The sequence below is a fragment of the Procambarus clarkii genome, chromosome 1, assembly GCF_040958095.1.
Source record: "Procambarus clarkii isolate CNS0578487 chromosome 1, FALCON_Pclarkii_2.0, whole genome shotgun sequence".
Lineage (NCBI taxonomy): Eukaryota > Metazoa > Arthropoda > Malacostraca > Decapoda > Cambaridae > Procambarus > Procambarus clarkii.
The window spans coordinates 54008102-54020601 of NC_091150.1; the positions used below are offsets into that span (position 1 = coordinate 54008102).

Consider the following 12500-nt stretch of genomic DNA (forward strand, 5'->3'; position numbering starts at 1 on the left):
ATGCTCTTCTAGCTTAATACGCACAATCTTCTCCATCATCTTGCATGGTATGCAAGTTAGGGACACTGGCCTTTAGTTCAGTCCCTCCTGTCTATCCCCCTTCTTATATATTGAGACTACATTGGCCGTCTTCCAAATTTTTGGCCATTCCCCTGTTACCTGTGATTTGTTGTACACCATGGAGAGTGGCAGGCACAGAGCTTCAGCTCCTTCCTTTAGTATGCATGGTGATATTCCTTCCGGGCCTGTGTGTGTGTGTGTGTGTGTGTGTGTGTGTGTGTGTGTATGTGTGTGTGTGTGTGTTTTAATTGGATTAGCATGTTTCCTTCTTTGTTTTATCTTTGTTACTCACTGTTCGTGTCGACCACAGTACCGAGGTGCCTTGTGTATTGCATGGTCCATGGAAGGTCGGAATAATAATAATGACAATGACAGTCCTTAACGCAATAACACAACATTAATATTAATAACAATGAGAAACTCAACTGGAGCTCTGAGGTGACTTATACCCAAGAGCATGACACTCCCGGCCGCTAGCTCTACCACTGTACCACCCTGACATACTTCTCACCAACCCTCCACGGCTGCAGGGTGACTCCATCTGGGCGTTTGTGGCTGTTGTCAGGTCTGCACAACTGGGGTTCTCTTTGTGCTGGACACCCAGCTGAAGCTAAACTTCTCTTGATGTCATTGATTGTTTCATGTCTGGCAATCATTCCGTGACTTCCGACAGATGAGACCATGGTTGCCGTATTGGTCTGCCCGTGCATGGCCGCAGATACACCGGTGTTTGGTGGAGATAGGGGCGGCAAGGCGCAGGGCAACACCAATACTTAGGTCCCGATGGTCCAGGCGGGTGCCCAAGGCGGAATTAGGGACTGCCAACAGAAAGTCCCCAGCAGGAAGAACTTGCACAGCAAGGCAGAGTGCTTTGTCCCCTCCCAGAAGCTGCCTCCAGCTATACTGTGGCAGTGCTCTCCAATAAAGGATTATCCCATGTGAGCTGTTTGCTGTCGCTTGGGAAAGTTCGTCGCAGTTGAGAGTTGGCAACAATATCCCACTGCCCGGCCCCTCCAATGAATTTGAGAACAAAAATCCCAATGATATAAGGTCACCTTATTGTATGTGTATGTGACGGTGACCACCATGGTGGCCACCATCACACCCACTACACCCACCATGGTGGCCACCTTCACACACACTACACCCTACATGGTGGCCACCTTCACACCCACTACACCCACCATGGTGGCCACCTTCACACACACTACACCCTACATGGTGGCCACCTTCACACTCACTACACCCTACATGGTGGCCACCTTCACACTCACTACACCCTACATGGTGGCCACCTTCACACCCTCTACACCCTACATGGTGGCCACCTTCACACTCACTACACCCTACATGGTGGCCACCTTCACACTCACTACACCCTACATGGTGGCCACCTTCACACACACTACACCCAGCATGGTGGCCACCTTCACACACACTACACCCTACATGGTGGCCACCTTCACACCCACTACACCCTACATGGTGGCCACCTTCACACCCACTACACCCAGCATGGTGGCCACCTTCACACCCACTGCACCCTACATGGTGGCCACCTTCACACACACTACACCCTACATGGTGGCCACCTTCACACCCACTGCACCCTACATGGTGGCCACCTTCACACTCACTACACCCTACATGGTGGCCACCTTCACACTCACTACACCCTACATGGTGGCCACCTTCACACTCACTACACCCTACATGGTGGCCACCTTCACACACACTACACCCTACATGGTGGCCACCTTCACACACACTACACCCTACATGGTGGCCACCTTCACACTCACTACACCCTACATGGTGGCCACCTTCACACCCACTGCACCCTACATGGTGGCCACCTTCACACACACTACACCCACCATGGTGGCCACCTTCACACACACTACACCCTACATGGTGGCCACCTTCACACTCACTACACCCTACATGGTGGCCACCTTCACACTCACTACACCCTACATGGTGGCCACCTTCACACCCACTACACCTTACATGGTGGCCACCTTCACACCCACTACACCCACCATGGTGGCCACCTTCACACACACTACACCCACCATGGTGGCCACCTTCACACACACTACACCCTACATGGTGGCCACCTTCACACACACTACACTCAGCATGGTGGCCAACACACTCATATCACCCTACTGTATCAAGGTGTATATAATGGGTAATGACGATGTATTCCACGTGTGTTTAAAATACATTGTAAATATGGCCTTAGTTACTAAGCTGCAGGTAAAGTCGCTCCCAGCTCTGCACGGTAAACATCTGTAGCTCCGTAACCTGGCTCGACTACTTTTTCTACCCGATGGGAAAAATTGAGCCTTGTATCCTGAAGGACGATTAAAATTGCCACTCTAGAAATGGTTATTTCTTATGTTGATATTGCTAATTCTGCTTCTTGATTGTTCTGCTTTTCTGCTTTAATTCCCTTTATGCTATACGTGGTTCCTGAGGGCGGCGTTGACCCGTCCTGACTCTGTCCTGCTCATCTTTGGCTGTGTGGCGGAGCTTGTTACGTTGGCTCTGTCTGTTTGATGTGGTGATTTCTGCTCCGATGTTATAGTAGCCCTTTCTACCTTGTTACCATGGTGATCTCTCTCTCTTGTTACAGTGACCCTACCTACGATGTTGGCATAGTGTTCTCTCCCGCTCTCCTAACAATGGCCCCTCCTACCTTGTTACCGTGGTGTTCCCGACCCTTCTGCTACGATCCTCCACCACATAAAAGGCATCGGAGTGCTCCAATCCGCCTCTGTCCTGGTGTTGTTCTATTCCATTTAGCAAAAGCGATGCGTCTCACTTCACACAGATGGGGGAGGGTCGACTCCATCCTGCTTTGTGCTGTACCTCACCCAGTCTGTGTGGAGGATAGACCACTCCATCCAGCTTAAAGTGGCGTGTCACTTCGTCCATGTGGAGGATAGACCACTCCATCCAGTTTAAAGTGGCGTTCACTTCCCTCCCTCCCAGAACATCACAGCGATTATTGATTTTACACATTACTCATCAAGTCAAACACAATCAAATGTGTTTCCTCATATCTCTCATCTCTCTCTCTCTCTCTCTCTCTCTCTCTCTCTCTCTCTCTCTCTCTCTCTCTCTCTCTCTCTCTCTCTCTCTCTCTCTCTCTCTCTCTCTCTCTCTCTCTCTCTCTCTCTCTCTCTCTCTCTCTCTCTCTCTCTCTCTCTCTCTCTCTTTCTCTTTCTCTCTTTCTCTTTCTCTCTCTCTCTTTCTCTCTCTTTCTTTCTCTCTCTCTTTCTCTCTCAGTTCCTATCCTCTCACACTCTACGTGTCCTTGTCTATCTCTACCTCATCTTCTCATCAGTTTCACTTACTCCTACAGGAACTAGAGCCTCGTTTTAAGAAATACAAAGTCAATAAAAAGGTACCTAAATATGAGGCCAGATAGGAGCAGGCGGCCATTTTAAAGGCTACAACTCAGCAGGCGAAATCCTTTTAGTCAATATACCTAGTCAGGTGAGAATTGCAAACGTTGTGTGTAGATTAAATCGTCGTTGGTAGGAAAAGATAAAATTCAACTGGTTGATTAATTTCTGGCTTGGAGAGAGTTGAAGAATTGATTCAGAGATAAATTTGTATTTATGTTATAAATTAGGGCGAGGAATTTGTGTGTGTGTTTATGAAGATTAAAAAAAAATAGTAAGACTTGAAATCTTTCCCGGTAATAGACAATGGGAAGAATTAGAGTATAGATGATATATAATAATGACAGATGAGATCCAATATTGAACGAGTCGTGAAGCCAAGTCACCGCGTCAACTGAGCATTCATCTGAAGCTTCGGCAGCCCTTAGCGAGTCCCTGGGGAGCATAACCCTCACGTCCAGAGATAGACGCCAAGTGAGACGTCCAAGTGCGACGTCCAAGTGAGACGTTCAAGTGAGACGTCCAAGTGAGACGTCCAAGTGAGACGTCCAAGTGAGACGTCCAAGTGAGACGTCCAAGTGAGACGTCCAAGTGCGACGTCCAAGTGAGACGTTCAAGTGAGACGTCCAAGTGAGACGTCCAAGTGAGACGTCCAAGTGCGACGTCCAAGTGCGACGTCCAAGTGAGACGTCCAAGTGAGACGTCCAAGTGAGACGTCCAAGTGAGACGTCCAAGTGCGACGTCCAAGTGAGACGTCCAAGTGCGACGTCCAAGTGAGACGTCCAAGTGCGACGTCCAAGTGAGACGTCCAAGTGCGACGTCCAAGTGAGACGTCCAAGTGCGACGTCCAAGTGAGACGTCCAAGTGCGACGTCCAAGTGAGACGTCCAAGTGAGACGTCCAAGCGAGACGTCCAAGTGAGACTTCCAATTGAGGCCAGACACATCAACACAAACTCCTAAAATCGCCTTCAGAACCTTGTACACAGCACCCTGATTAATGTTGAAAGGTTGCATTCGAAAATGACGTTTTAAAACGCTGACACACATATTGGGTCCGTCCGTCACCTTCAGTGTCCAAGAAAGTGTACACGCTACATTATTTAAACAGTTAACACTGTGCAGCATCACTGAGAGTGCTCAGGCTATGGGTAACGATGTGTATCGGTTCTGTACCGACGGTTCTGTAGAAGAACGTGGAACATGAATCGAATGTGCATGTAATATATATGAACAATTTTCTCTCGTACATACGACAATGAAGCGCGTCAATGACCGGACAAGTACAGTTGAAACAGGGCGCTCGCGAAACGCTAGGCGAGTGACTAACCACTTTACCACGGCGACCCAGCTACCTTACCCTATCAAAGTAGGAGAGACAAATTTAAGTATATATATATATATATATATATATATATATATATATATATATATATATATATATATATATATATATATATATATATATATATGTCGTACCTAGTAGCCAGAACTCACTTCTCAGCCTACTATTCAAGGCCCGATTTGCCTAATAAGCCAAGTTTTCCTGAATTAATATATTTACTATAATTTTTTTCTTATGAAATGATAAAGCAACCATTTTCTCTATGTATGAGGTCAATTTTTTTTTATTGGAGTTAAAATTAACGTAGATATGTGCCCGAACCTAACCAACCCTACCTAACCTAACCTAACCTATATTTATAGGTAAGGTTAGGTTAGGTAGCCAAAAAAAGCTAGGTTAGGTTAGGTTAGGTAGGTTAGGTAGACGAAAAAACATTAATTCATGAAAACTTGGCTTATTAGGCAAATCGGGCCTTGAATAGTAGGCTGAGAAGTGCGTTCTGGCTATTAGGTACGACATATATATATATATATATATATATATATATGTCGTACCTAGAAGCCAGAACGCACTTCTCAGCCTACTATGCAAGGCCCGATTTGCCTAATAAGCCAAGTTTTCCTGAATTATTATATTTTCTCTAATTTTTTTCTTATGAAATTATAAAGCTACCCATTTCATTATGTATGAGGTCAATTTTTTTTTATTGGAGTTAAAATTAACGTAGATATATGACCGAACCTAACCAACCCTACCTAACCTAACCTAACCTAACCTATCTCTATAGGTTAGGTTAGGTTAGGTAGCAGAAAAAGTTAGGTTAGGTTACGTTAGGTACGTTAGGTAGTCGAAAAACAATTAATTCATGAAAACTTGGCTTATTAGGCAAATCGGGCCTTGTATAGTAGGCTGAAAAGTGCGTTCTGGCTACTAGGTACGACATATATATATATATATATATATATATATATATATATATATATGTCGTACCTAGTAGCCAGAACTCACTTCTCAGCCTACTATTCAAGGCCCGATTTGCCTAATAAGCCAAGTTTTCCTGAATTAATATATTTACTATAATTTTTTTCTTATGAAATGATAAAGCAACCCTTTTCTCTATGTATGAGGTCAATTTTTTTTTATTGGAGTTAAAATTAACGTAGATATATGACCGAACCTAACCAACCCTACCTAACCTAACCTAACCTATATTTATAGGTAAGGTTAGGTTAGGTAGCCAAAAAAAGCTAGGTTAGGTTAGGTTAGGTAGGTTAGGTAGACGAAAAAACATTAATTCATGAAAACTTGGCTTATTAGGCAAATCGGGCCTTGAATAGTAGGCTGAGAAGTGCGTTCTGGCTATTAGGTACGACATATATATATATATATATATATATATATATATATATATATATATATGTCGTACCTAGTAGCCAGAACTCACTTCTCAGCCTACTATTCAAGGCCCGATTTGCCTAATAAGCCAAGTTTTCCTGAATTAATATATTTACTATAATTTTTTTCTTATGAAATGATAAAGCAACCCTTTTCTCTATGTATGAGGTCAATTTTTTTTTATTGGAGTTAAAATTAACGTAGATATATGACCGAACCTAACCAACCCTACCTAACCTAACCTAACCTATATTTATAGGTAAGGTTAGGTTAGGTAGCCCAAAAAAGCTAGGTTAGGTTAGGTTAGGTAGGTTAGGTAGACGAAAAAACATTAATTCATGAAAACTTGGCTTATTAGGCAAATCGGGCCTTGAATAGTAGGCTGAGAAGTGCGTTCTGGCTATTAGGTACGACATATATATATATATATATATATATATATATATATATATATATATATATATATATATATATATATATATATGTCGTACCTAGATATTTATATTTATATTTATATATTTAATAATATATAGACATATATTATTAAATATGACCGAAAAAGTAAGATTAATAATTCTAACACGAATTTTCTCAATCTTTCGTACATTACGCTTCACTGTTGGAGGTAAATCAAAAATCAATTCTCCAAAATTCATTTTTATTTCTAGTCTGACGCGACACGGGTGCGTTTCGTAAAACTTAGTACATTTTCAAAGACTTTAGTTCACAAATACACAACTGAATAGAACTTACGTATCTCCGATTTTATATCTACATTTGAGTGAGGTGGAAGGGGTGATGTGGCATTAACACAAGACAGAACAAAATGTGGTATTAATAGGGTATTAATTTCATCAACACAAGACAGAACAAGGGTATTAATAGGGTATTAATTTCATCAACACAAGACAGAACACGAAACAATGGATATTGAATAGAAGTGTTTGTAGAAAGCCTATTGGTCCATATTTCTTGATGCTTCTATATTGGAGCGGAGTCTTGAGGTGGGTAGAATATAGTTGTGCAATAATTGGCTGTTGATTGCTGGTGTTGACTTCTTGATGTGTAGTGCCTCGCAAACGTCAAGCCGCCTGCTATCGCTGTATCTATCGATGATTTCTGTGTTGTTTACTAGGATTTCTCTGGCGATGGTTTGGTTGTGGGAAGAGATTATATGTTCCTTAATGGAGCCCTGTTGCTTATGCATCGTTAAACGCCTAGAAAGAGATGTTGTTGTCTTGCCTATATACTGGGTTTTTTGGAGCTTACAGTCCCCAAGTGGGCATTTGAAGGCATAGACGACGTTAGTCTCTTTTAAAGCGTTCTGTTTTGTGTCTGGAGAGTTTCTCATGAGTAAGCTGGCCGTTTTTCTGGTTTTATAGTAAATCGTCAGTTGTATCCTCTGATTTTTGTCTGTAGGGATAACGTTTCTATTAACAATATCTTTCAGGACCCTTTCCTCCGTTTTATGAGCTGTGGAAAAGAAGTTCCTGTAAAATAGTCTAATAGGGGGTATAGGTGTTGTGTTAGTTGTCTCTTCAGAGGTTGCATGGCTTTTCACTTTCCTTCTTATGATGTCTTCGACGAAACCATTGGAGAAGCCGTTATTGACTAGGACCTGCCTTACCCTACAGAGTTCTTCGTCGACTTGCTTCCATTCTGAGCTGTGGCTGAGAGCACGGTCGACATATGCGTTAACAACACTCCTCTTGTACCTGTCTGGGCAGTCGCTGTTGGCATTTAGGCACATTCCTATGTTTGTTTCCTTAGTGTAGACTGCAGTGTGGAAACCTCCGCCCTTTTCCATGACTGTTACATCTAGAAAAGGCAGCTTCCCATCCTTTTCCATCTCGTAAGTGAAACGCAGCACGAAACTCTGCTCAAATGCCTCCTTCAGCTCCTGCAGATGTCTGACATCAGGTACCTGTGTAAAGATGTCGTCAACATACCTGCAGTATATGGCCGGTTTCAAGTTCATGTCGACTAAGACTTTTTGCTCGATGGTACCCATGGAAAGCACTCAGGGAAAAACTTGCCATTTAACTCTGAATACGAAAGAGTGTTCACTTCTCCTACCACCCCCCTTTTTTTTATTATGATGTACACTTTATTATGCAAGGTTATACAGTTACATATCTGATTTTATACAAAAAATGAACATTAAGAGGACACAAGAAAAAGTTCGCTTCCTAGAGGCTGTAGATTTCCTCGAACTCCACCGACGCCGGGCAGGAACCGAGGATGCAGCGGGCATTTCCCCTCTGGATCGCGACACTGAGGCGCTGAAAGAGAAAACTTGCTGCTCTAGGGTATCTTGTGGTGTCAATGAGCTTGGAACCAAGATCCTTAAGAAACCTTCTTGCACTCTCACCCCATGGGCCTAGGGTCTCAGACCCTATTGGAACGAAGTTGTATCTTTGATCTAATTGCCTGTACTTGACTGACTTTTGTTTTTCTCTGTGTGTCGCTGCGGCTCCTGCTGTGCCGGCAGAGAGGGTGATGTATGTCGTTGCCAGGGTGGATACGCAAGTATAGTCCCATGCTAACTGCCTGCCACCCTTCCACGGACGCAGTGTGATTCCGTCTGGTCGGCCGGCAAAGCTAACAGAGTCACGGTTCAGTAGGTTGCGGGGCTCTCTCTCCGCTGGACACTGAGCAGAGGCAAGGCTTCTTTTAATGATGTCGTTGACTTCGTCGTGTCTAGTGTGCCAACCACCCGATTTTCCACAGTGCAGGCCATGCAATCTATATTCGTCAGCATCTGCCTCGCCGCAAATACACCTGTGAACACCTGTATATATATATATATATATATATATATATATATATATATATATATATATATATATATATATATATATATATATCCATACACTTGCATAAACTCGCAAGGAACTTTTATGAAACAACACTTCCCCATATGAGAGAACCGAACCATGGACCTGCAGATGCCAGGCCAGGGGGTTATGAGGTAGTGAACCTGCCCTAATTCCCTTCTCTTTTGACGATCTGAGGGTGGTTCAGTGGTGAGCGCTCTGGCATCTGCAGGTCCATGGTTCGATTGTCTCGTATGCGGAAGTGTTCTGTTCTCTCTCTCTCTCTCTCTCTCTCTCTCTCTCTCTCTCTCTCTCTCTCTCTCTCTCTCTCTCTCTCTCTCTCTCTCTCTCTCTCTCTCTCTCTCTCTCTCTCTCTTTATATATATATATATATATATCGATGATATATGTATATATATATATATATATATATATATATATATATATATATATATATATATATATATATATATAATTCCAAAAGGCTAGTTAGGAACGATTTCCCTTTCGAGAATCCATGTTGATGTTTATTCACAGACCTAACGTTCTCCAGGTGTGCAACCAGTCTTAGCCTAATTATTCTTTCAAGTATTTTGCAGGGGATGCTTGTCAGTGATACAGGTTTGTAATTAAGTGTCTCCTCCCTATCACCTTTCTTGAAAATCGGTACGACATTTGCCTCCTTCCAGCAACTGGGCAATTCTCCCGACATAAGTGTCTCATTAAAGATCATTGCCAGAGGCACGCTGAGGGCCTGCGCTGCCTCTTTTAGTATCCACGGTGATACTTTGTCTGGTCCAACCGCTTTAGTTGCATCCAGTGTTGTCAGCTGTTTCATTACCTCCTCTATTATCCCCTCTATATCAGATATTTTTCATCTAGGGTAATCTCTTCTTACAATGGGAGCTGCTCAGGCTCGGTTGTGAACACTCCATGGAAGCTGGCATTCAGTGCCTCGCAGATTTCCTTGTCACTTTCAGTATATGCCTCCTCTGTATCCGTAGTCTTGTCACTTGGTCGTTCACTGATATTTTTCTTCTTATATGACTGTGTAGTAATTTAGATTGCTTTTGCGCTTTGATTACAATATCTTTCTCATAGTTCCTTTCCGATGTTCGTCTTATGTTAATGTAATCGTTCCTAGCTCTGTTGTATCTGATCCTGTTGTCCTCTGTCCTTTGTCTTCTGTACTTCCTCCACTCCCGCCTGCTGGCCATTTTTGCTTCCTGACACTGTCTATGGGTTATTATATTCCCTCTTATTTTTTCCCTTTTCTCTTGGTATAAATCTCTCTCGTCTGCCTCCTGGCATTTCCGTATGACCAGGTCCATCATATCTTGATCTGTTTTTCCTCTAATTTCTCGATGTCTTCTACGTTCTGGGTGAAAATCAGGTCTAATAGGCTCGGTGCATTCCCTCCTCTTTCCCTTGTGTCTTCCTTTACTGGAAGGAAGTGAATCGAAGCGGGATCCAAGAGTCGATGTTCGATCCTGCAGACACAAATAGATGAGTACACACACACAAACACACACACATACACACACACACACACACACACACACACACACACACACACACACACACACACACACACACACACACACACACACACACACACACACACACACACACACACACAGAGGAAATGTGGGACACACAGGAAGTGGGAGGAAGAAATTAGAGGAAAAACAGTCCAAGATATGATGGACCTAGTCATACAGAAATGCCAGGAGGCCGAAGAGAGATTTATACCAACGGTAAAGGGAAAAAATAAGAAGGAATATAATAACCCATGGTTTAATAGACAGTGTCAGGAAGCAAAAATGGCCAGCAGACGGGAGTGGAGGAAGTACAGAAGACAAAGAACAGAGGACAACAGAAGCAGATACAACAGAGCTAGGAACGATTACATTAACATAAGACGAACATCGGAAAGGGACTATGAGAACGATATTGCAATCAAAGCGAAAAAACAACCTAAGTTACTACACAGTCATATAAGAAGAAAAATGTCGGTGAACGACCAAGTGACAAGACTAAGGAAGACAGAGGGGGCATATACTGAAAGTGACAAGGAAATCTGTGAGGCACTGAATGCCAGTTTCCATGGAGTGTTCACTACCGAGCCTGAGCAGCTCCCATTGTTGGAAGGGGTTACCCTAGATGAAAGACTATCAGATATAGAGGTGACAGCAGAGGAGGTAATGAAACAGTTGACAACTCTAGATGCAACTAAAGCAGTTGGACCAGACAAAGTATCACCGTGGATACTAAAAGAAGCAGCACAGGCCCTCAGCGTGCCTCTGGCAATGATCTTTAATGAGTCACTTATGTCAGGAGAATTGCCCAGTTGCTGGAAGAAGGCAAATGTCGTGCCGATCTTCAAGAAAGGAGATAGGGAGGAGGCACTTAACTACAGACCTGTATCACTGACAAGCATCCCCTGTAAAATACTGGAAAGAATAATTAGGCTGCGACTGGTTGCACACCTGGAGAACATTAGGTTTGTGAACAAACATCAACATGGGTTCAGGACAGGGAAATCGTGCCTAACAAACCTTCTGGAATTCTATGATAAAATAACGAGAATAAGACAGGACAGAGATGGTTGGGCAGACTGCATATTTCTGGACTGCCAAAAAGCCTTTGATACAGTACCGCACATGAGACTGCTGTTCAAGCTCGAGAGGCAGGCGGGGGTGGGGGGAAAGGTCCTAGAATGGATAAGGAACTACCTAACAGGAAGGAGCCAAAGAGTTACGGTAAGGGGCGAGAAGTCGGACTGGCGAACAGTAACAAGTGGAGTACCACAAGGATCGGTGCTGGGACCAATTCTATTTCTTGTATATGTTAACGACATGTTTACAGGCGTAGAGTCCTACATGTCGATGTTTGCGGATGATGCAAAGTTGATGAGAAGAGTTGTGACAGATGAGGATTGCAGGATCCTCCAAGAGGACCTGAACAGATTGCAGAGATGGTCAGAGAAATGGCTACTAGAATTCAACACGAGCAAATGTAAAGTTATGGAAATGGGACTAGGAGATAGGAGACCAAAGGGACAGTACACAATGAAGGGGAACAGCCTACCTGTAACGACGCGTGAAAGAGACCTGGGGGTGGACGTAACACCTAATCTATCTCCTGAGGCACATATTAATAGGATAACGACAGCAGCGTACTCTACACTGGCAAAAGTTAAAACATCATTCAGAAACCTAAGTAAGGAGGCATTTAGGGCGCTTTACACTGCCTACGTAAGGCCAGTCTTAGAGTATGCCGCCTCATCATGGAGTCCCCATCTGAAGAAGCATATAATGAAACTGGAAAAGGTTCAGAGGTTTGCAACGAGACTCGTCCCAGAGCTACGAGGGATGGGGTATGAAGAGCGCCTGAGGGAACTGTGCCTTACGACACTAGAAAGAAGAAGGGAGAGGGGGGACATGATAGGAACGTATAAGATACTCAGA

General features: G+C 43.6%; 1 protein-coding gene across 1 annotated transcript; it reads left to right on the forward strand.

Annotated features, from left to right (window-relative positions):
* The first annotated feature begins 1278 nt into the window (after positions 1–1278).
* On the forward strand, positions 1279–2361 carry LOC138363453 (uncharacterized). The gene has a single exon (XM_069322673.1). It carries the CDS (start codon positions 1279–1281, stop codon positions 2359–2361), a length of 1083 nt encoding a protein of 360 aa, XP_069178774.1.
* Positions 2362–12500: the final 10139 nt, after the last annotated feature.

What these genes read in the sequence shown, in the direction of transcription:
- LOC138363453 (XM_069322673.1), top strand. Translation starts at nt 1,279, where the DNA reads ATGGTGGCCACCTTCACACTCACTACACCCTACATGGTGGCCACCTTC.